We start from the raw sequence: 23,213 nt of genomic DNA on the forward strand, positions 1-23,213 counted from the left end.
AGCCCTGCTAGCCTAGGCATCCAATGTGCGGGGAGGTGAGCAGGAAGGACCAGGCTGTGAGAATGTTGGGGAGCAGAGCCCCTGCTGGTGGTTCTCACTGGCAGCCTACCAGGCCCCACCCCCCCCGCACACACACACACACACACACACACACACAAGGCTGTGCCGCGGCAGGTTGCAGCCTCCTGATGCAATTCAGTTCACTGCTCTCCTGCTTTACAAAACTTCATTTGGACTTTGGGGTTTTATAGGAAAGGGGAGCTGAGACAGGGTTTTGCTGTGTCCCAGGCTGGTCCAGAACTTCCCCTGAAGTGTAGGCTGACCTCAGACCCCGTGCTCTGCCTCAGCCTCCCAGGTATCCAGGTGCATCTCTGCTTTTGATGTTTATTGCTATTTTATCATTTTTTTAAATCGCCACACACTCACACCCGCTCTCTGACGCAGAGCCCTGTGGGACTCGGTGTGTGTAGGTTCCTGGATTCCTGTGGCACATCCTCCACCAACCCCACAAACACCCTGGCCTAGATGCTGGCAGCTGTGGGTCTGTTGTGTCTGCTCTGACACTTATGGCTGTCAGAAGCAGAGTCGCTGGCTGCCCTGGGGCTGGCTTCCTGCCCTCACCATGCGGCCATCAGACCCCTGACTTGAGTCCACAGTTCCACAGTTCCTTATGTGCCCAGCTGGAGGCCTCTGGCTGGGAGCACAGTGAGCAATTCAGGCTGAGCAGTCAGGGTGCTGTCTTTGCTCCTGGGGGGCGGGGGTGGGAAATGCCTCCAAGTGGGGTTGCTGTGCAGTCCACCTCCCGCTGGCCAGTGGTGCTTTTAGTCACCTTGTCAGGGAGTCAGAGTTGCTTCCTTGCTGCACTTGGAGCTGTTAACATTTCTTTTCATTCTCTCTATCCTGGCAGGCGAGTCATGGAGCCTCTCTGTGGTGATAATTTGGGTTTTTCTAGCTGGAGATGATAGCCAGCCAGGCGCTTGCCCTGTGGTTGAGCGTCACTTGAATAGTCTGCTTAAGGCTCAGCTGGTGTCTTCCTGCTCCTGAGTGTGGAGAAGTCTTTATGTCCCAGAAACAAATTCCCGTCAGACACATGATTTGTAAACATTTCCTGTGTCTGTGCTTTCTTTTCTAAATTGTTTAAATTGAGGGTCTTGGGAGGCGGCTCAGTGCTTAAATGTGCAAGCACAGGGACCTGAGTTTGGCTCCCCAAATGCTTGTGAGTGCTGGGGAGGCACATCTGTAACTCCAGGGTCCCTGGGGCAAGCTCTCTAAGGATTAGCCATATCCGTGAGCTCTGAGTTTGATTGAAAGAGCCTGCCTCATTGAAGACAGTGGAAGAGCAACCTAAAGCATCATTCCTACTGTGGACCTTGTCCTAACCGTGTGCGCACACACGTGCAAATGTACATACCACACATGTGCAAATATTCACGCCAGTTCCATATATTCTCTCTTCCTATATCCATCGAGACCCCAGCAGCCAGCCCCGAGGACAGGTGTGAGACCAGGCCACTTGCTTTCTGAGGGCTGTGAGGTCCCAGTGCTGTGCTTGCTGCTCCGGCCGACACCTGAGCCTGGCAGCATGGGACACATAGGACCCTGTCCCTCAGTGGGCAGGCTGGGGAACTTGCTGTGGAGTTCTCACAGCCTAGAGCATTTCCATAAGATGCCGTCGGCTTGGGCAGCCTGTCCCACACGCTGGCCATTGTGTCACAGACCCCCCAGGAACTGCAGTGTCCACCGTGTGTCTCGAATGTGCAAGCATGAGCACTTGAATCTGGGTCCCCAGAACCCATGAAAGTGCCAGATGGACTGATGGGCATGGGGCCCACCAGTCGTTTCTGCCTCTGGAGGGGGAGACGGGATGCTTGGAGCAGCTGCGGTCGACACTGACATCAAAAGCACATACTTTAAAGGGGTAGACAGTATTTTAAGTTAACAGTTCTTTTTGTTTCCTTGTATCTTTTTTATCTTTCAAGTCTTTTATTGTTGTTATCATTATCATTGGCAGTTTGACATGGAGGAAACTTTGAATGTGTGGACTGGTGTCTTTCCTCAAGTCTGGGATGTTTTCAGATATTATTTCTTCAGATTCCAAGTTGCTCTCCTTCCCCTGCTCTGGAACTATTGGTGGGGTCTTTGTTTTATGGGACCCCGTCCTTGTTTGTCCTTCTGCTCTTAGCTCCTTGGCCATAGAAAGTTGACCTAGGTCATAAGCCCACTGTGTTGCCCTGGGCCCTCAGGATGGCCCTGTGTGCAGACTCATCTGTCCGTATTTGGATGTGTCATCATTTTCTGTAGCAAAGAGTTTCTTCAGCACCATTGTGTGGAAGCCCTAGCTGCCCCATCCTTCCGTCCTCCCAGGGCTTGCTGTTGGAGCAGTTGTCGCTGATCAATTGTTTGATTACCTTTCTGGGCCACAGTGAAATCTGTATTCTTTGTCATGGCGAGCCCTGCAATCTGTTGGGAGCCGAGAGCCAGCCGGGGCATGTGGATCGTCTGGGTTCTCTTGCTGCCGCCGTCTTGTTGTTGGATGAGGTGTCAGCCAGTGACTGCACACTAGTCACTTGAATGAGGTCTCCTGGGTATCCACTGCTCTCCTGGGAGGGGAGGTGGTCCCAACTTTGCCCTCGCTCCAGATGTGGTTATTTTACATGCCGAGTGGGGAGCTCTCAGATGTGGCAAGACTCCATGTTGCAGCTAAGTTTAGAGACTGCCAGCCCTGCAGTCTGAGTGTGATATTAGGTACGGCGATTCGCAGTGAGGAAGGACAGCTGCTTGCTTTTGTGAGGATAGGGTTCTTTCCACACAGTCCCTGTAAGCTGGGAGAGCAGGTGGGGACACAGAGCAGAGGCTTCGCCACCCTCCAGACCCAGAGATAGAGGAGATCCGCACAGATGTACACTTTCAAGTCCTCTGGTTTTTTTGATAACTAGAGAAGATAGTTATCGTTATTTTTAATACTATTAATGGTGACTTTTAATGGGCCAATTACTTTTAAAAGAGTGAATACATAGATTTAATTGTTCCACCATAAATTCTGTGGGAAACATTGTTAGGTTTAATTCCTTCTTGTTGCTTGAGAGGTTTGGGTTTTGTTTTGGGAGAGACACATTCGCCATCTTCGTGCCTCATCCTCCCCCACATCTGACCTGATAAATATAACCCTTAAAAAACAAAATTTGGGCCAGGTGTGGTGGTGCACACTTTTAATCCCAGTGCTCAGGAGACAGAGGTAGGAGGATCTTTGTGAGTTCCAGGCCAGCCAGCGCTGTACAGTGAGACCCTGTCTCAAATTTAAAAAGACAGACAGACAGACAGACATAGGGCCTGGGGAGTGGATGGTAAGGTGCCTACTGAGCAAGCATGGGCCGTATGAAAGCAAGGCATGGAGGTGCACAGGTGTCATCCTAACCGGGGACAGGAGCGTCCCTGGGGCCCGCAGGCAAGCCCAGCAGAGTTAGCAGGCTGTAGGTTCCCCGCCGCAATCCCCCCAGCTCTCTTTCATTGGGGCCTCTGCAGTTTTAATAGTGTACCGAGTCATCAGCTCAGGCTCAAACCTGCTGTCGCTCACTGTCCCCCTCCTGGACGCCACCTGGAAGGGCTCCTCCACATTCAAATACTCACCCAGTCATCCCTGCTGCCCTCTGCTGCTGGCATGCCCACCTGTGCCCAACACTGGCAGGAGCAGAAGTTGCCCACAGTGCCTTCTGTGCTGTGTGACAGCTCATGTCCTGGCTCATCCAGTGTCACTGTGGGAGATCACAGGGCCATCATGACTCCAGGGCCTCCGAAACTGTGGCCTTACTTTTTCTTATCACACTGTGTTTATTGTGTGTGTGCATGCACGTGCCAGTGCACACTTGTGGAGGTCAGAAGGTCAGAGGGCCGCTTGTGGGAGTGGACTCTCTCCTTCCATGGGGATCCTAGGGATTGAACTCAGGTCACCAGGCTGAGGCCTGGCCCCCCTCTCCTGAACATGGTTCTAGGGAGCCTGGTGAACGAAACCCAGCAGGAGCCTCTGCTGTCCCGGATGTTAGCTCCTGCTGCAGGGCCAGCTCATACTCCACAGTCACATGGCACTGCCACAGCCAGGCATCGTAACTGCACCTCGCCCCTCCTCCACCCCACCCAGGGCCTCAGCCCAGGTCACAGCTCCCGGAAGCCTACTCTGTCCCCACTGTGTCCCCCAGCTCCTCATCAGGCATGACCCCCAGTCCCTGAGCAGGGCTCAGTGTCACCTGCTGTCCCCAGCAATGGGGTGGTTTGGGATGTGTAGCTCTGGCCTGGCTCACATCTGAGTTCACACAACTGTACAGAAGTTTGGTTCTCAGGGCCTGGGGAGAGGGCTTAGCGGTGACGTTTCTGGCCCCTTCAGCCCCCACCTAAGAAACTGGGCATGGTGGGGTCTGCCTGTGGCCCCAATGCTGAGGAGGGTCCCAGGAGCTTGCTAGCGAGTCAGCGAGCCCCAGGTCAGGAGAGAGACCCTGTGTCAAAAGATAAGGGGGAGAAGGGACTCAGTGGCCCTCACAGAGGACCAGGCCTGCAGTGGCTCACAGCCATCTGAAACTCCAGTTGCAGGGCATCTGACACCCTCTCTGACCTCTGCAGGCACCAGGCACATGCACTTACTGCACTGACAGACAGACACGCAAGCCAAACACCCACATACATAAAGAGCAACACGAGTGAGTGAGGAGACCCACTGAGGAGGACCCTGCTTCCTCGGCCTGCAGAGAGATGCTCAAGCTGGGCTCCTGGTGCCTTGTGTCCTGTGCTGGGATGTGATGTCAGCCACCAGTGGCCGTCCCATCTGCTGCTGTCTTGGGCTCTGGGCTCAGGAGCATGGTGCAGGGCCTTGCGCCTGCCACAGCTTCACTCGTGCTAACGCCTGCCGCTCGCTGCTGCTGTTGTTTAGCTGCTAATACAGGCTGGGGCTGGTGTGGCTGCCTGCCGCTAACCATCTGATCTCCTTCTCTCCCCACCCACCCCACCCACCCAACCACCCCACCCACCCCACCCCACCACCTCTTTGGTTTTGTCCTGTCTCTGTACACATCTGCGTAGCTTGAAATGGCGATTGAGACTCTCCAAAAAAGCGAAGGCCTCGCCCCCCACAAAGGCGGCCTACTCAACAGCCACGTAAGTGCGCTGGGGCCCCGGACACCCTGCTCTGTCTGGAGTGCTCACAGATGTTAGAAAAGCTAGGGCTGTGACAGAAGGCTAAGGTGGTTAGCCTTGCAGAGACTAACGGGAGAGAGAAAAACACTAGCCAAAGATCCCAGAAGCCTTAGCTGGTGAGGAAGACCCCATGCCCGCCCTCACACTGCTGCATGGGTTTTAGACTTGAGGATGACCCCCATGTCCCAGGCTTGTCCCTGCCAACCCAGACAAAAGGCTGGCAGGTCTTCTGCTAAACTGTGCTGCATAACAATATCCTGTCTTAAAATGGAAAAGATGGACCAAGTGTAAGACCTGGGGATCCATTCTTGCTACTATCACAAAGCAGGTCTTGGCAGCTCATACCTCACACTGTCACCAGCACCCTCCACAGCACAGCAGGTCTGGGGTCAGGGGTCAAGGTCACCCTCCACAGCACAGCAGGTCTGGGGTCAGGGGTCAAGGTTACCCTCCACAGCACAGCAGGTCTGGGGTCAGGGGTCAAGGTCACCCTCCACAGCACAGCAGGTCTGAGGCTAGCCAACTGACTCCATTTCCAGGGCATCTCATGCCCTCTTCTGGCCTTTGAGGGCAGTGCATGCACGTGGTACACAGACTTACATGCAAGCAAACACCTGTATACATGAAATAAGATACATCTAAAAACAGTGATGATAAAAATTAAATAATGAAGCAAAAATACAACTTTCTAAAGGGGAAAGGTGGTTTGGGACTGGGTGGCCATGAAGGCCCTCAGCTGTGTAGTTTGGAAATGTAAGACAGGCGGCAGACATTTTTGGCTTTGCTCTGTGATGGAGGCCTCTCAGGGAGCTGAGCGCCCTGGTTCAGACTCAGCATGGCTGGATGGGACTAGAACACCATAGGGCTCGGTGTTTGGGGGGCTGAGAGGGAATGTTCAGCTCTCTAACACCCCAAATGCCTCCTGTCCAATGGGTGGGCCTCTCGTGCTTTGGTATTTATTTACTCAGAAGCAGGACCCTGCTATGTAGCCCAAACTCCACATACTCCTACCCAGGGCCGGGTGTAGCTGCTGGGACCACGGGCCTGACTGTTAGGTATTTGATTTTTTGTTTATTGAGACAGACTTTCCTGTGGCCCAGGCTGGCCTGGGTTTCACTATGTGTCTGAGGCTGGCTTTGTACTTGCAAGCTTCCTGTCCCAGACTCCTGAGGGCTGGGATGACAGGAGTGTGCCACCATTTCCCCGAGGCTTCTAACATCTGCTTTTTGTCCAGCTTGATCCTGTGAAACCTCCCCCCCCCCATACATTCTTGATGGCCCAGGTTCCCAGTGAACTGGTGTAGGAGGCTGTGACTCTCTGGGAAGAGGGGCAGATGCTGATCTAGAGAAAGGTCTAGAAGTCTTGAGGGTTTATAAGGTTGGTGCTGTCCCAGGCAGTGTGGTTCTGTCTCAGGAGGCAATGACAAGGACATTTCCTTCCTGTGGGGTTGGCTCGACCCCTCCAGGATGAACAGCCCCTCCACTGCTAGATGGTGTCCTCCTGGGGACAGCGTCCTAGGAGCCTTTGGCATGTTCCAGGGAAGGGCCACACACCACCCAGGTTACACCTTGAGGGGAAACCTGGGATTGGCCACAGGCTTAGGCTGAAGGCAAATGACTGTGACCACCAACAACCAGAGGAGGCACTCCGGGAAAGCCATCTGGGGGGACAGAGCCCTTAAGGTGTTGTGTCTGTAGGACATTCAAAACGTTTGCGGGGACACCTGCAGCCTCCACCCCAGAGATTCCCTGCAGGCTTCTATGGACAAGTGTCCCCTCCTTTCTACGACCCCTTACCTTGGACTTTGGTCCTTACGTGTCCTTCGTGCCAAGGTGCTGGGCACCTGCATGAACAACTCACGGAGCTGTGAGGAAGTCAAGGGCCCTGATGTGTGAGAGCCAAGTTCTCGCTGGATCCTTGTGCAGCTATGGGCCCTGTGGCATCGGGCTGTGCTCGGGCCGGATCATGCTCCCAGAAGAGTGAAATGACTGCATAGCTAGCACTGGGCTAGCGCTGGCCTGGCGGTCCTCAGTGTTCTAGCATGTGGGAGGCCCATGGATGGCCCTGAAGTACTGGGTTCTGCATCAGGATGGGGAGGAGAAAAGGACACTGTCCCCAGCCGGTCAGAGATGGGCAGTGAAGCCAACTGTTAGGCGTCAGGATGGAGTGAGAGCCCTAGCACTCTGTCCCCAGGACCTCTACTCCTGAGGCGCAGCACAGCTGAGAGCCTGGCACCCTGATCAGTACCAGCCATGGAAGACTTGTGACAGGAGGGCTGGGTGTAGCTGCTGGCCTGGGCGAGCAGGGTGGCAGTATGGCCGGGAGCCCTAGCTCAGTGCTTGGAGATCTGCATGCCTCTGATGAGTGAGCAGCCTTGGAGGCCAGCTCCTACTCAGCCCCTTAAGCCCGCCTGGTATACCCAGAGGTAGAGCCAGGCCTCCACCTCTCTCCCAGACTGTGGCCTGCCATCTCCAGAGAGCCAACTCTTGGTTCTGTAGTGCCAGAGAAACATGCCTGGGCCTTCTGAGCTCTCCAGACACAGATGGCTCCAGCCTTCCATCCACTCTGCCAGCTGCCCTGCAAGCATGGCACCAGCATTTTTGTTTGGAACCTCTGCTGTGTCCCCAGGGCAGCCCTTTGACTTGGGTTTCTGATCTACGATGAGCATGTTCCCAGGGTGAGGGAGGAGGGACACGGGAGGAAGGAGGCCAGGGGGAGGCCACATGGGTGTGCAGTGGTTGTCCCAGGGACACTTGCCTGACCCCAGAGTACACCCCCTGTTTAGAGAGGATCACAACCTGCTCCCCTCTGCAGTGGGGACCCAGCCATGTAGCGATGCACCTGCCAGCCTGTTCCCTGACAGTGATTCCCCTTGGAGATGCTGCCCAGTCTGGGTCCAAGGGGATGCGTACGCACGGGCACAGGGGCCACCAGGCTGGGAGGGACCATTCACAAGCCACAGTGACCTCACGTGGAGAAGGACTGGGCCTCCTTGCCAGCATCGTAGCTTGCACACACATAGTCACAGGATAGCCACTGGGTCAGGTCACATGACTGACTCCTGAGACAGAATCAAGACAGGAGGGTGCAGCACCCACAGGGAGCAGGTGGTAGAGTCTGGCGCCTCCCGAAGCTGCTGCCTCTGTGCACAGCCTCAGCCTGTGCCTTTCACTGACCCTCCGAGCCACCCCTAGGTGTGGGTTTTACCCAGAGCCCTCTGACTTTGGGGTTTGGGGCAGCAGGCTATCAGTGACTCCTGTGGCCTGGAGCGCAAGACTCCATGTCCACTGTCCTGTTTCTGCATCGAATCTGTCACTGTACTGTGGGTCCTCGAGACTTTGGTGTTCCTGGGTATGTGGTGCTGTGTCTGTTTCGGCTTGGAGACATAGCCGATCTGTCTCCATCATATGGGGGCTCATAAAATATGACAGAGAACACAGAGGCCAAAGTGTACATGCATAGAATCAATGAGTGGATGGATGTGTGGATGCATGCATTGATGGGTGGGTGCACAGATGCATGTATTGATGGATGGGTGGGTGGGTGGGTGGATGGATGGATGGTGGGTGGGTGGGCAGATGAATGGACAGAAGTGATTGACATGTGTGTTCAGGGGACAGACATGAGTACCACACAGGTGGCTCTGTCACTACCCTTGCCAGCACAGGGAAGTGAGCCGCTGTCCTGGGACTCCAGGCCTTTGATGCCCATCTGTCCTCCAGCTCCAGTGGCTTCTGGATAATTACGAGACAGCGGAGGGCGTGAGCCTGCCCCGCAGCTCCCTGTACAACCACTACCTGCGCCACTGCCAGGAGCACAAGCTGGAGCCTGTCAATGCCGCGTCCTTCGGCAAGCTTATCCGTTCTGTATTCATGGGCCTGCGCACGCGGCGCCTGGGGACCAGGTGGGTGACAGCGACCAGGGCTCCCCAGAGCCCACAGGCCCAGTTCCAGCGGAAGCTTCTTGACTTGCAGTCGCCCAGAGTGGGGGTGGGGTACGCTAGGAGAAGAGGGTTTCACTCTCATTTTGTAAATTTTGTTGTTGTGTTTTTTGCTTGTTTGTTTGTATTGTGTTTTTTTTTTGATGTTTTGTTTTGTTTTTGAGACATGACCTCACTAAGTAGCCCAGGCTGGCCTTGAACTCCCAGAGATCCACCCATTCCTGCCTCCTGAGTACTGGGATTAAAGGTGTGCACCACCACCACCCAGCTTCACAGCTCTTTTTGAAACCGGCAGTCATTCTGCCTTGCCCTCCTGAGTGCTGCGGTAGCCAGCCTGCATGCTGTCCAGTCACGGGGTCACTATGCACTAGCAAAAGTGGGTTCTCCTTGGGAACAGATGAAGGAGGGAGGCACTGGGGGACAGTGGCAAAGGACAGCCATCTCTGCCATGAAGGCCAGCTTCAAGGCTGGGGCTCATCTGCCCGTGTGTTGCCCGAGCGTGGCAGGGTCACCTCCTCCTGCCTAGTGTGGTGCTGCACAGCTGCCTCCCAGCACTCAGGACCTGTGGGCAGGTTCCTGGGCTACAGTGCATTCAGGCCAGCTGGGAGACAGGGGTTTGGGGAAGATTCGGGAGACTGGGGAGATTGGGGAAGAATCGTCAGCCATAAACATAGTCGGCAGATCTGGGCTAGACACAGCTGGCCTTTCCTACAATGTCAGCTGCCTCCCCATCAGTGGCTGCTGCATGTAGAATGTCCCCATAAGCGCCAAACCTAAGGAGAATGTCCCCACACAGTGCCTACCTTTTGCTGATTTGTTTCCAGGGGCAACTCGAAGTACCATTACTATGGGATCCGCCTGAAGCCGGACTCCCCTCTGAACCGACTGCAGGATGACACACAGTACATGGCCATGAGGCAGCAGCCCACACACCAGAAGCCCAGGTAGGTGACGCCGGCCATGCTGCCGGACCCGCAGCCCAGACCTAGGGTGCCACCACAGTGTCTCCCAAACATGGCAGGCAAGACAGGCCATTCTCCAAGTCTCCTGCTCTGTCTCTTGTGTGTTTGGGCAAATACACAGTGGCGTGTGCTGTCAGATGCAGGGATCCTGTCCTCCGCCTGTGCCACCTCCCACTCAGACCTTGCCAACACTAAATTTTCATTTATTTTCTTTTTGGGTGTCTATATTTCTGATATTTTCTAGAAGACCACATAGTTGAAACCACAGACCCTAATTGTCTTGTTTTATTGAGGTGTTGAGGACCTCAAATATTCTAAGAGGGGGCAGAGCTCCCCAGCTCCTCACAGGATGATTCAAGACAAGGGCTACACCTGTGACCACACCCCAACCCCTCCCTGGGGATTCTAGGCGGGGCTCCACCCTGACTACGCCCCCAGCCCCTCATTGGTTCCTTCCAGAACCAGCAAGACAGAAGCAAGCCTTCACCCTTGTCAAGGGACCTTCCAGATAGCTCATGTGCACCTCCGAGTACATTTTCCCTCCCCCAGGAGGCCTCAGCACCTCCATCCCACATAGTGCTGCCTAGGCCTCAAGGTGGCACATATGTCCCCTGACCAGGTACCGACCAACCCAGAAGTCAGACAGCCTTGGGGACAGCGGCGCTCATGGCAGCCTGCATGGCACACCCGAGCAGGCCATGGCCACTCAGGGCCAGCATCACCAGCAGTACATAGGTGAGCATGGGACCTGTTCCGCCATGTAGGAACTTCTAGATGAACCGTCTTCCTGCTATCACTGGGATTCCGGAATGATGGCTGTGTGCCCAAACAACAGCTAATTATTATTGACCCTTCTGTACCCCATGCTGACTGTGAACCCCCAGTCCTCCCGAGTGCTGGGGTGACGGGTCTGTGGTATTGCGGGTGGGACCCAGGGCCCCATGCATCGCAGCAAGTGCTCTAGCCAGGATCCAAGCCCAGCCTGTGTCGTCCCCTGGAGCCTGTATGTGTGACATGACATGCATGTGTTGTCTCTTCCAGATGTGTCCCACGTCTTCCCAGAGTTCCCAGCCCCTGACCTGAGCAGTGCGCTGCTGCAGGAGAGTATCACCCCTCATGATGTGAAGGCCCTGCAGCTGGTGTATCGCAGGCACTGTGAGGTGACGCCCTACTTGGCCAGACCCACCCCCCCACCTGCAGCTCCCAGGCTCCACTGCCAGATCTGGGTCCCGTAACCCCCTCCAACAGGGCCCTCTCCTGGGCACCGCCTCTGCCCACTCTCTTTCACTAGCCCCTTTGGGGACCTCAGAAAGTCCCACTGCTTCCCAGTGCACCAGGCATGTGACTGGGCCTATCCCCTGACAGGCCGTTCTGCTCCTAGGCCACCTTAGACGTCGTCATGAACCTCCAGTTTCAGTACATTGAGAAGCTGTGGTTATCCTTTTGGAACTGCAAGGCCACCTCCAACGATGGCCGTGCCTCGCTGCCTTCCAGGTGACACCCCAAACTCAGGACAGGGCAGGCTGTATGCTCCCCAGTTTAACCCCAAGTCAATCTCCTGATCCCTTCCCTATGTCTAAGCTGCCTGCGACATCGCCTAGACACCCCTTCTCCCACGTCCTGCCAGCGCCTTCCTTCTCCAGCACCCTGTTCTGCTGCTGGACTGGGGAGCCAGGGCCTTGGCACAGGCTGGGCAGGGCATCTTACCCCGAGTCATGCCCCCAGCTCTCTTGCCATAGCCCAGATTGGGGATGGCTTTTTCATCCTCCTGCCTCGGGTTCCTGAGAGTCAGGATAATGGCCTTGGGCTACCATGTTGTGAGCTGGTGTAGCAACTGCAGTGACTGTGTTACCCGAGCCACAGGCAGAGAGGGAGCAGTGCTGCTTCATGGGGAACCAGAGGCCCCGATCCTGGTCCCTGCCCTGTCACTTTGTGCTCACCGTGTCCTCTCCCCCTCCCACAGCGACGAGGAGCCAGAAGTCACCCTCCTCCCAAAGGACAAGCTCATCTGTCTGTGTAGGTGCGAGCCAATCCTGCAGTGGATGCGCAGCTGCGACCACATCCTGTACCAGGCGCTGGTGGAGACCCTTATCCCAGACGTGCTGCGGCCTGTCCCCAGTAAGCCACCCCGTCCTCAGGCCCTATCCCCAGAGCCACCACTCAGCCCTGTGGTTCCCTCACCTGCCGACTCCTCCCCATTCCTGACCCCCAGGGACTCTGCCAGGCAGCAGGGTGCCAAGAGCTGGCCAGGGCAGGTGCCTGGGCTTTCCAGAAGGTTCCCTGAAGGGCAGGTAAGGGCAGCCAAGAGTCACCTATTAGGAAAGCCATTGTGGCCATCTCATTTTTAAGGGCATTGCCAGGCCATCATGGGCACAAGGGATGTTTGCTAGAGACAGCCAGGACCTGCACAGGCCCTTCCGGGCTCAGTGCCACAACCCCAGAGTGGGCAAGGAGCCCAGCTTCAGCTTTGAACACCTTCTCTGCAGGCAAGCTCTGTGTGTATGTGGGGCTTGGCCAGGGTGCCATTCTGCCTCTCAGTAAGTTGAACACATATTTTCTTTAAATAAATTAAATTATTTAAATAAAATAAATTAAAATTTAAAAAACCCACTAAAATCAGTCTGAAAATAAATTAAAATCAAAAGAAAAACAAAATTGAAAATATAAATTACCTGATAATCCAGGCATGGTGGCACACACCTGTTATCCCAGCACTTAGGAGGCAGAGGCAGGAGGATCTCTGCATTCGAGACAGCCTGGGTTACAGAGTGAGTTCCAGGATAGCCAGTAGAGAGACCCTCTCCCAAAAACAAAAACAGGAAGTCCAGTTTTCTTCTTACAGCAGGTCAGGATAAAATAAATTTGGATATTGACAGAATACACTTTGTATATTCGTGTGTGCATGTGTATGTCTATATGCAATGTACCTATGAGTGAGTGTGCGTGCATGTGTGTGTGTGTGTGTGTGCATGCGTGTCTGACCCTGAGGCCGTGATACTGGGAACGTGTGCATCTTGATTGTAGGGCAACTCAGGCAGTGCTGGGTGCTGGGCGAGTGTCCCTGGTCTCCATGCCAGGAGCTCCGTAACCGTGACCGCCGTGTGTGCTCTCCCCCACCTACCCTGAGCCTCTGATTCCACCTCCAGGTTCTCTGACCCAGGCCATCAGGAACTTCGCCAAGAGCTTAGAGGGCTGGCTCATCAGTGCCATGAGCGGCTTCCCTCAGCAGGTCATCCAGACTAAGGTACCAGCACAAATGTGTCCGTGGGGCCCCTCGGCCTTTATGGTGACAGGAATACCCCTGTGCCCCTCAGGTCACCTCCCCTGTGTGTCTGGGGATGTTGTGAGGGTAGAGGAGCTGGCGGGGAGAAGGCCATGGAGGCAACAGAGGTGACGCTCCTGGGTCACTGCAGAGTGGACAGCTCCGACTTCCATCTCCTCCCAGCCCTAAATCAGAGTCTTCACTATAAACCTGGGCCTCGGCGTGAAGTGCAAGTGAGGCCCTGGCAGTCCAGGACGTGTGGACAGGGCCGCGGGGGCCCGGGGCTGAGGAGGCAGCTCAGGAAATAACGTGTTTGCCACACAAATGTGAGGACCTGAGTTTGAGCCCCGGCACCACAAGAGCTGGGAGGCAGAGACGGTTCCCGGGGGCTCGCCGGGCCAGCTTCAGGGAGATTGGCTCAGAAAATACAATGAGATGACTCAGTGGGTAAAAGCACTTGCCACCAAGTCTGATGACCTGCATGCAATTCCTGGGACCCACATGGTAGAAGAAGAGAACCAGCTCCTCACCCTCTGACCTCTACATGCATACCATTACATGTGTGCACCCGGACACACATAAGAAAAACTAGGGTGGAGAGAGAAGACCCCCAGCCTCTGACCACCACACACACACACACACACACACACACACGCATGGTGGGCCTGAGGGTTCTAGGCCCCCACCTCTCCTTAGTCCAAAAGTTTTTCCGACTCATGATCCTCCTGCCTCAGTGCCCTGAGTGCTAGGACATCCCACTGCACCAGGATCTGCATCTTTACCATCTACTGAGGCTTCTAGAAGCAGGGACAACCACACCACCAGGAAGGAAAGCCCTTAGAGGTTCCCCATGATGAGCCAGCTGGCGGCAGTTGAGACCTTCATGCATGCCTCCCGCCCCCAGTCCTTATGTATGGGTCCCTTGCCTGCCGTAGCAGTGCTGTGGAGGAAGGGCTTATCATGGAGTGTGGCTGGAGGCACAGTGGGTCATGCACTGAGCAGTGCCTGGAGACAGTCTGCCACGGTGGAGCTGCTCTGCTCACAGTAGGATAGGTTTTTTTCGTCTCAGTTTTGCAATTCCTCAAGGGCAGAATGAAGTGTGTCTCTGTTAGGCCAACATGTAAGACAGCCCACACAGGTGGTGTCACAGGCCCCCTTACCTACAGGTTCCTCTGCCCCGCCCCTTCCTCCCTCTGACATCCCGAGTCCCACAGGCCTGCCGGGAGCAGGGTGATGAGGTGAGCACAGGTGTGCCAGCATTTGCTGCCTGCTCCCACATCCCTCATGCAGGGCCTCTGCTGACTGTGTTACCGCGTCCCTCACAGGTGGGCGTCGTGAGCGCCTTTGCACAGACCCTGCGGCGCTACACGTCCCTCAACCACCTGGCTCAGGCGGCGCGTGCTGTGCTGCAGAACACGTCGCAGATCAACCAGATGCTGAGCGACCTCAACCGCGTGGACTTTGCCAACGTTCAGGTGACTTGGCAGTGCTGTCTGCTGTGCTCCACTGGGTGCTCACCGCGCAGGCTGGCCCACAAACCCACAGCTGCGCCGCAGTGGGCGGCCATCCCTCCCTGGCCTGTACATCGGCAGTGGGAAGCCTGAGGCTGGCTTGTGCCCCACCTGCCCGCCTTGCTGTGTTGCAGATCCGCTTTGTAGCCGGCTTAGCCAGCAGCACTCCTGTCTGCTCACATTCCAAACACTCCCAGTCGCTGGCCCCTATGTGCCTGACTCTGTCTTGCCAGAAATGTGCACACCGTGGCAAGGCTGACGCCAGTCTGTCAGCACACACATCTGTGCCCTTGAGGAAGGACCCCTGTGAGGCTCAGTGACACACTCCTGTCGTCACAGCACTCAGGAGACTGAGACAGAAGGTTGGAAGTCTTAGGCCAACCTCTGGGCTTCCTCTTGAGACTCTGTTGATAAGTAAGGAAAGCTGGAGTGAGGCTCAGTGGGCAGAGTCCCGCCTAGCACGCAGGGCTCCATCAACCCATCAGGTCAGGAGTTCAGGGTCACCCTCGGCTACACCCACAATGTAAGGCCAGCCTGGGCTACGTGAGACCCAGCCTCAAGTAAACACAGCAGAGAATCCCCCAGAGCCTCACACACTACCCCTTTCCAGGAGCAGGCCTCGTGGGTGTGCCAGTGTGAGGAGAGCCTGGTGCAGCGTCTGGAGCATGACTTCAAGGTGACCCTGCAGCAGCAGAGCTCGCTGGACCAGTGGGCCAGCTGGCTGGACAACGTGGTCACCCAGGTGCTGAAGCAGCATGCAGGCAGTCCCAGTTTCCCCAAGGCCGCCCGCCAGTTCCTGCTCAAGTGGTCCTTCTACAGGTGAGCTGGGTAGTGGGAGGTGCCACCCCTGAAGTCCACACACCTTCTGGGCCCCTGAGCCTGTAGCAGATGAGGGCCGTGTGAGCTGAGGGAGGACTGGAACCCAGCATAGCCTCAGACAACACTGTCTCCTATGGGACCATACAAAACAACACCTGAAACTTCTGGATGGTGAGCTGGCTTTAGGGCCTTGAAGACTCTAAGATGCAGGGAGAGAGAAAGCCAGGGAGGGCGGGGCACCTGAGTTCCGCTGTCCCCTCAGTCACCCTGCCAGGTCTGGCACACCAGGTGCACATCTGTGACAATTAGCCTCAAATACATTAAAACCCTGTGGAAACACAAGAGATGAGACTGTGGGCCAGCAGATCAGAAAACCCCAGGGATGGCGGCATCCTGGTCAGGGACTAGTGCTGCGACAACATGCCGTGACCACAGCAACTGCGGGGACAGGGTTTCTGTGTCTTAGACGTCCAGGTCCATCACTGAGGGAAGTCAGGACAAGAAGTCACACAGAGCAGGAACCTGAAGGAGCTGGTACAGAGACCATGGAGGGTGCTGCTTACTGGCTTGCTCAGCCTGCTTTCTTTTCTTGTTTTCTTTTTTTTTTTAAAGTTCATTTATTTATATTTTATGTATGAGTGCTCTGCATGTCTGCCTGCACACCAGAAGAGGGCACCAGATCTCATTATAAATGGTTGTGAGCCACCATGTGGTTGCTGGGAACTGAACTCAGGACCTCTGGAAGAGCAGCCGGTGCTCTTAACCACTGAGCCATCTCCAGGCCAAGCCTGCTTTCTTATAGAACCTAGGACCACCAGCCCAGGGATGGCACCACCCACCATGGGCTGGACCCTCCCCCATCAATCACTAAATGAGAAAATGCCCTACAGCTGGATCCCATGGAGGCATTTCCTCAGCTGAGGCTCCTTCCTCTCTGATGACTCCAGCTTGTGTCAGATTGACATGAAATGAGTCAGCAGGGCGGGGCAGAAACTCAGGCTGGGGTTAGAATTGCAGCTCAGGGGAAACGGCTGTTTCTGTGTGAGCTTTTCCTAGGGCGGGTGAGATGCAGCACCAGACTGCTCCCTCAGTCACGGCTGCAGGGCCCCTCAACCACATGCGCCACGGGAAACTGGGAAAGTCAATAGGGAAGGGTTCATGGAGTAAAACATGAACTGGCCAAGGTGCTGTTTGCAAGGCTGAGGCAGGGGGATCTAAGTTCAACATGAGCCTGGGCCACAGAATAAGACACTGCCCTTTCCCTAAAAAAGAAAGAAAGAGGCGGGGATGTGAAAGAAGAGAAAAACAGTAGGCGAGGGAGGGGCCTCTGAGCAAGCGTGACCCCAAGCGAGCAGCCCGCACAACAGCCCACGCCTGTAATGTCCGTGCTGAGGTGGGATGGAAGGTACCCCAGGGCTCCCTGACCACCAAGTCACCAAGCCCAGGTGCAGACAAACCCATCTCAAACGAGGCAGACAGAGCTGGAGAGATGCCCAGCAGCAGCTGCTCTGGAGTCCCAGCACGCACATGGGGCTCCCAGCTGTAACTGCAGTTCCAGGCAGTGGCCTCCTGGGGCGCTGCATCCTCAGGGTGAGCTTGCAGGCAGGCAACGTGATTAAAAAAAAAAAAAGGAGGTGTCTGTCAATCACCACAGGAGTACAAAACAAGATAGTCCATGACAAATCTAGATTTCACCAATACCTAGCCACAAGCCCAGCCCTACACAAAATACTAGAAGGAAAACTCCACCCCAAGGAAGATGGCTACACCAACAAAAACACAATTGGTGATCTCATTACAGCAAATCCTGAAGAAGAAAAAAATGCACACATTAACATCACCAACGATGAAAACTAAGTTAACAGGACATAGCAACCACTGGTCATTAACATCCCTTAATGTAAATGGACTCAACTCACCCATAAAAAAGCACAGGCTAACAGATTGGATACGAAAACAGAATCCATCCCTCTTCTGCATACAAGAAATGCATCTCAACCTCAAAGACAGACATCGTCTCAGAGTAAAAGGCTGGGGAAAAAATATGCCAATCAAATGAACCTAAGAAACGAGCAGGTTTAGCTATCCTAATATCTAACAAAATAGACTTCAAGCTAAAATCAGTCAAAAGAGACAAAGAAGGACACTTCATATTAGTCACAGGAAAAATCCATCAAGAGGAAATTTCAATACTGAACATCTATGCCCCAAATACAAGGGCACCCTCATATGTCAAAGAAACACTTCTAAAGCTTAAATCATACATTAAACCCCACACACTAATAGTGGGAGACTTCAACACTCCCCTCTCACCACTGGACAGGTCAAGCAGACAAAAAATGAACAGAGAAATAAGAGGACTAACAGATGTTATGACTCCAATGGACTTAACAGACATCTATAGAGTATTCCATCCAAACAGAAAAGAATAGACCTTCTTCTCAGCACCTCATGGAACCTTCGCAAAAATTGACCACATACTCGGTAACAAAACAAACCTCAACAAATACAAAAAAATTGGAATAACTCAATGTACCTTATCAGATCACCATGATTTAAAACTAGAAGTCAACAGCAATACTAATTCCAGAAAACCAACAAACACATGGAAATTAAACAATGCTCACCTGGATCAAGAGAGAAATAAAGGGGGAAATTAAAGACTTCTTGAAATTCAGTGAAAATGACCACACAACATACCCAAATATATGGGACACAATGAAATCAATGTTAAGAAGCAAGTTCATAGCACTAAATTCCTACATAAAGCAGCTGGAAAAATTCCACACTAAGTGAATTAATAGAACTTTTGAAAACTTTAGAACAAAAAGAAGCAAACTCACCTAAGAGAACTAACTAGATGTCAGTAAATAACCAACTTGAGAGCTAAAATCAACAAAACAGAAACAAAGAAAATGATACAAAGAATCAATGAGACAAAGAGTGGGTTCTTCCAGAAAATCAACAAAATAGACAAACCTTTATCCAAACTAACCAAAAGGCAGAGAGAGAATATCCAAATTAACAAAATCAGAAATGAAAAGGGGGACATAATAACAGACACGGAGGAAATACAGGGGATATGCAGGTCATATTTTGAAAACCTGTACTCCACAAAATTGGAAAACTTAAAGGAAATGGAAAACTTTCTGGATAAATATCACCAAAATTAAGTCAAGACCAGATAAGCAAATTAAACAAACCTATAAGTGCTGAAGAAATAGAAACAGTCATCAAAAGTCTCCCAACAAAAAAAGCCCACGACCAGATGGTTGCAGGTCAGAATTCTAAAAGACTTTCAAAGAAGAACTAATACCAATACTCCTCAAATTATTCCATACAATAGAAACAGAGGGAACATTGCCAAACTCTTTTTATAAGGCCACAATTACCCTGATACCCAAACCACAGAAAGACAATACTAAGAAAGAGAATCACAGACCAATCTCACTCAAAACATTGATGTAAAAATACTAAATAAAATACTGGTAAATCAAATCCAAGAACACATCAGAACCATCACCCACCATGATCAAGTCGACTTCATCCCACAGAAGCAGGGATAGTTCAACATACGAAAATCTGTCAACATAATCCACCACAGAAATGAGCTGAAAAATAAAAACCACATGATGATCTCATTAGATGCCGAAAAAGCATTTGATAAAATACAATATCCTGCCGGGTGTGGTGGTGCACGCCTTTAATCCCACCACTCGGGAGGCAGAGGCAGGCGGATCTCTGTGAGTTTGAGACCAGCCTGGTCTACAGAGCTAGTTCCAGGACAAGCTCCAAAGCCACAGAGAAACCCTGTCTCGGGGCTGGAGAGATGGCTCAGTGGTTAAGAGCACTGACTGCTCTTCCAGAGGACCCGGGTTCAATTCCCAGCACCCACATGGCAGCTCACAACTGTCTGTAACTCTAAGATCTGACACTTCACACCAATGCACATGAAATAAAGTTAAATAAACCATAAAAATATTTTTTTAAAAAAAAGAAACCCTGTCTCGAAAAACCAAAAAAAAAAAAAAAAACAATATCCCTTCATGATAAAGGCCATGGAGAGAGCAGGGATACAAGGAACGTACCTAGACATAATTAAGGCAATATACAGCAAGCCAACAACCAACATCAAACTAAATGGAGAGAAACTCCCAGTGATTCCACTGAAATCAGGAACAAGACCAGGTTGTCCACTCTCTCCTTATCTATTCAATATAGTTCTTAAGGTCCTAGCTAGAGCAATAAGACACCAAAGGGAGATCAAGGGGATACAAATTGGAAAAGAAGTCGAACTCTCACTGTTTGCTGATGGTATGATAGTTTACATAAGTGATCTCAAAAATTCTATCAAGGAACTTCTACAACTTATAAACACTTTCAGCAATGCAGCAGGATACGAGGTTAACAAAAAAATCAGTAGCCCTCCTGTACACAGTTGATCAAAGGGCTGGGGAAGAAATCAGAGAATTAACACCCTTCACAATAGCCACAAATAGCATAAAATATCTCAGAGTAACTCTAACCAAACAAGTGGAAGACTTGTATGACAAGAACTTTAAATCTTTGAAGAAGACACCAGAAAGTGAAAAGACCTCCCATGCTCTTGGGTAGGTAGAATTAACATAGTAAAAATGGCAATCTTACCAAAATCAATTTACAGATTCAATGCAATGTCCAACAAAATTCTTCAAAGACCTCGAAAGAAGGGTACTCAACTTCATTTGGAAAATCAAAACACCCAGGATAGCCAAAACAATCCTGGGCAATAAAAGAACTTCTGGAGGCATCACAATCCCTGACTTCAAACTCTACTACAGAGCTACAGTACTGAAAACAGCCTGGTATTGGCATAAGAACAGACAGGAGGACCAATGGAATTGAATAGAAGACCCAGATATCAATCCACACATCTTCAAACACCTGATATTTAATAAAAAAGCAAAACATATCAAATGGAAAAAGAAAGCATATTTAACAAATGGTGCTGGCATAACTGGATATCAATATGTAGAAGAATGAAAATAGACCCATATCTATCACCATGCACAGAACTCAAGTCCAAATGGATCAAAGACCTCAACGTAAAGCCTGAACCTTATAGAAGAGAAAGTGGGAAGTACACTTGAACACATTGGCACAGGGAACCACTTCCAAAATAGAACCCCAGCAGCACAGACACTGAGAGAAACAATTAATAAATGGGACCTCCTGAAACTGAAAAGCTTCTGTAAAGCAAAGGACATGGTCAACAAGACAAAATGGCAGCCTACAGAATGGGAAAAGATCACTAACCCCACATCAGACAGAGGTCTGATCTCCAAAATATACAAAAAATTCAAGAAATTGGACACCAATAGATCACATAATCCAATAAAACAAATGGAGTACAGACCTAAATAGAGAACTCTCAACAGAGGAATCTAAAATGGCTGAAAGACACTCAAGGAAATGTTCAACATCCTTAGTCATCAGAGAAGTGAAAATCAAAACAACTCTGAGATTCCATCTTACACCTGTAAGAATAGCCAAGATCAAAAACACTGATGACAACTTATGCTGGAGAGGTTGTGGGGAAAAGTGAACACTTCTACATTGCTGGTGGGAGTGCAAGCTGGTACAGCCCCTTTGGATGTCAGTGTGGCAATTTCTCAGAAAATTAGGAAACAACCTTCCTCAAGACCCAGAATTAAACAAATGCAACAGGAGCTGGAGAGATGGCTCAGTGGTTAAGAGCATTGCCTTCTCTTCCAAAGGTCCTGAGTTCAATTCCCAGGAACCACATGGTGGCTCACAACCATCTGTAATGAGGTTGGTGCCCTCTTTAGTCATACACGCAGGAAAAATATTGTGTACATAATAAATAAATAAAATAAAGACTCAGTAATATCACTTTTGGGTATACAAAGGATGCTCAATCGTGCCACAAGGACATGTGCTCAACTATGTTCATAGCAGCTGTTTGTCATAGCCAGAACCTGGAAACAACCTAAATTCCCCTCCATCAAAGAATGGATAAGAACAATGTGGTACATTTATACAATGGAGTACTACACAGTAGAGAAAAATAACGACAGCTTGAATTTGGCAGGAAAATGGATGGAGCTAGAAAACATTATTTTGAGTGAGGTAACCCAGACACAGAAAGACAGTTATCGTATGTACTCACTCATAAGTGGTTTTTAAACATAAAGTAAAGAAAGCCAGCCTACAAACCACATTTCCAGAGAACTTAGACAACAATGCGGACACTAAGAGAGACTTACATAGATCTAATCTATATGGGAAGTAGAGAGTATAAAAAGACAAGATCTCCTGAAATTGGGAGCATGGGGACCTTGGGGGATGATGAAGGGGGAAGGGGAGAGGCAGGGAGGGGAGCAGAGAAAAATGCAGAGCTCAATAAATATTAATTTAAAAAGTAGGTGTCTGTGTGTGGCGCAAGCCTTTAATCCCAGCACTTAGGAGGCAGGAGAATCTCTGTGAGTTCGAAGCCTGCCTGGTCTATGGAGCGAAAGAGACAGACAGACAGATAAATGTATTATTTATTTATTTATTTATTTTGGTTTTTCGAGACAGGGTTTCTCTGTGACTTTGGAGCCTGTCCCGGAACTAGCTCTGTAGACCAGGCTGGCCTCAAACTCACAGAGATCCGCCTGCCTCTGCCTCCCGAGTGCTGGGATTAAAGTGTGCGCCACCACCGCCCGACGTAAATATATTTTTTTAAAAAGTTAAAAACAAAGCAGAAAGGTGACAGTGAAGCACTGGGGTTGCTGCCTTCTACCCACCCGTGTCCCCCTCCTTCCCTGTGTGTTTTTGGGGGTGGGCAGGCATCCCCCGCCTGTGGAGGTTGTCCTGGGGACCTTGAGACCTCCTGGGGCCGTCTTTACAGTGCTTGGCTCCAGGCTCAGAGCTTTCTCTGTCTCTGCCCCCAGCTCCATGGTGATCCGGGACCTGACCCTTCGCAGTGCCGCCAGCTTTGGCTCCTTCCACCTCATCCGGCTGCTGTATGATGAGTACATGTTCTACCTGGTGGAGCACCGTGTGGCTCAGGCCACTGGGGAGACGCCCATTGCTGTCATGGGCGAGGTGAGACAGATCCAACCAGACACCCTCACGCTGGCTCAGGTCTCGCAAAGCCCCTGGAATTCGCCACAAAGTAGCTCATGCCTGTCTATAACTCCATCTCCCGGGGATCCAGCATCCTCTTCTGGCCTCTGTAGGTATTGCACACACACACACTTAGTCTAAAGGCAAAGAAATGAAGCCATGCTTGTAATTTGTTCAGGCCGGCATCAGGACCCCCAAGAACACTGTGTCACTCTGCCCAGTAGTCTCGAGTCACCCCCAGGACCCGGCAGAGGCAGCTCTGGCTATGTCACAGGGGGTTGACTGACATCTCAGGCCCCTCCCTTCTCTTACAGTTCAATGATCTGGCCTCCCTGTCGCTGACCCTGCTGGACAAAGGTGGGTGTGTGTCCTGGCTTGCTCCCTTGCACGTGACTATGAGCAGAGCAACTGTGACAGCCTCTGGGGTG

At 51.9% G+C, this 23,213-nt stretch overlaps 1 protein-coding gene across 2 annotated transcripts in view; it reads left to right on the forward strand.

Annotated features, from left to right (window-relative positions):
- Positions 1 to 23,213, forward strand: part of Rfx2 (regulatory factor X2) — a 65,879-nt gene that overhangs the window by 40,326 nt on the left and 2,340 nt on the right. The window contains exons 6-17 of one of the 2 annotated variants that reach the window (XM_075942584.1): positions 5,068 to 5,142; positions 8,904 to 9,085; positions 9,946 to 10,065; positions 10,703 to 10,818; positions 11,125 to 11,243; positions 11,465 to 11,577; positions 12,047 to 12,201; positions 13,230 to 13,327; positions 14,671 to 14,820; positions 15,467 to 15,675; positions 22,611 to 22,764; positions 23,100 to 23,142. In XM_075942584.1, the coding sequence (XP_075798699.1) occupies positions 5,068 to 5,142; positions 8,904 to 9,085; positions 9,946 to 10,065; positions 10,703 to 10,818; positions 11,125 to 11,243; positions 11,465 to 11,577; positions 12,047 to 12,201; positions 13,230 to 13,327; positions 14,671 to 14,820; positions 15,467 to 15,675; positions 22,611 to 22,764; positions 23,100 to 23,142 (1,534 nt within the window). The remainder of the gene's footprint in view (positions 1 to 5,067; positions 5,143 to 8,903; positions 9,086 to 9,945; positions 10,066 to 10,702; positions 10,819 to 11,124; positions 11,244 to 11,464; positions 11,578 to 12,046; positions 12,202 to 13,229; positions 13,328 to 14,670; positions 14,821 to 15,466; positions 15,676 to 22,610; positions 22,765 to 23,099; positions 23,143 to 23,213) is intronic. The other variant, XM_075942585.1, reaches the window with a different exon arrangement.

Source organism: Microtus pennsylvanicus, chromosome 12 (genome assembly GCF_037038515.1).
Source record: "Microtus pennsylvanicus isolate mMicPen1 chromosome 12, mMicPen1.hap1, whole genome shotgun sequence".
Classification (NCBI taxonomy): Eukaryota; Metazoa; Chordata; class Mammalia; order Rodentia; family Cricetidae; genus Microtus; species Microtus pennsylvanicus.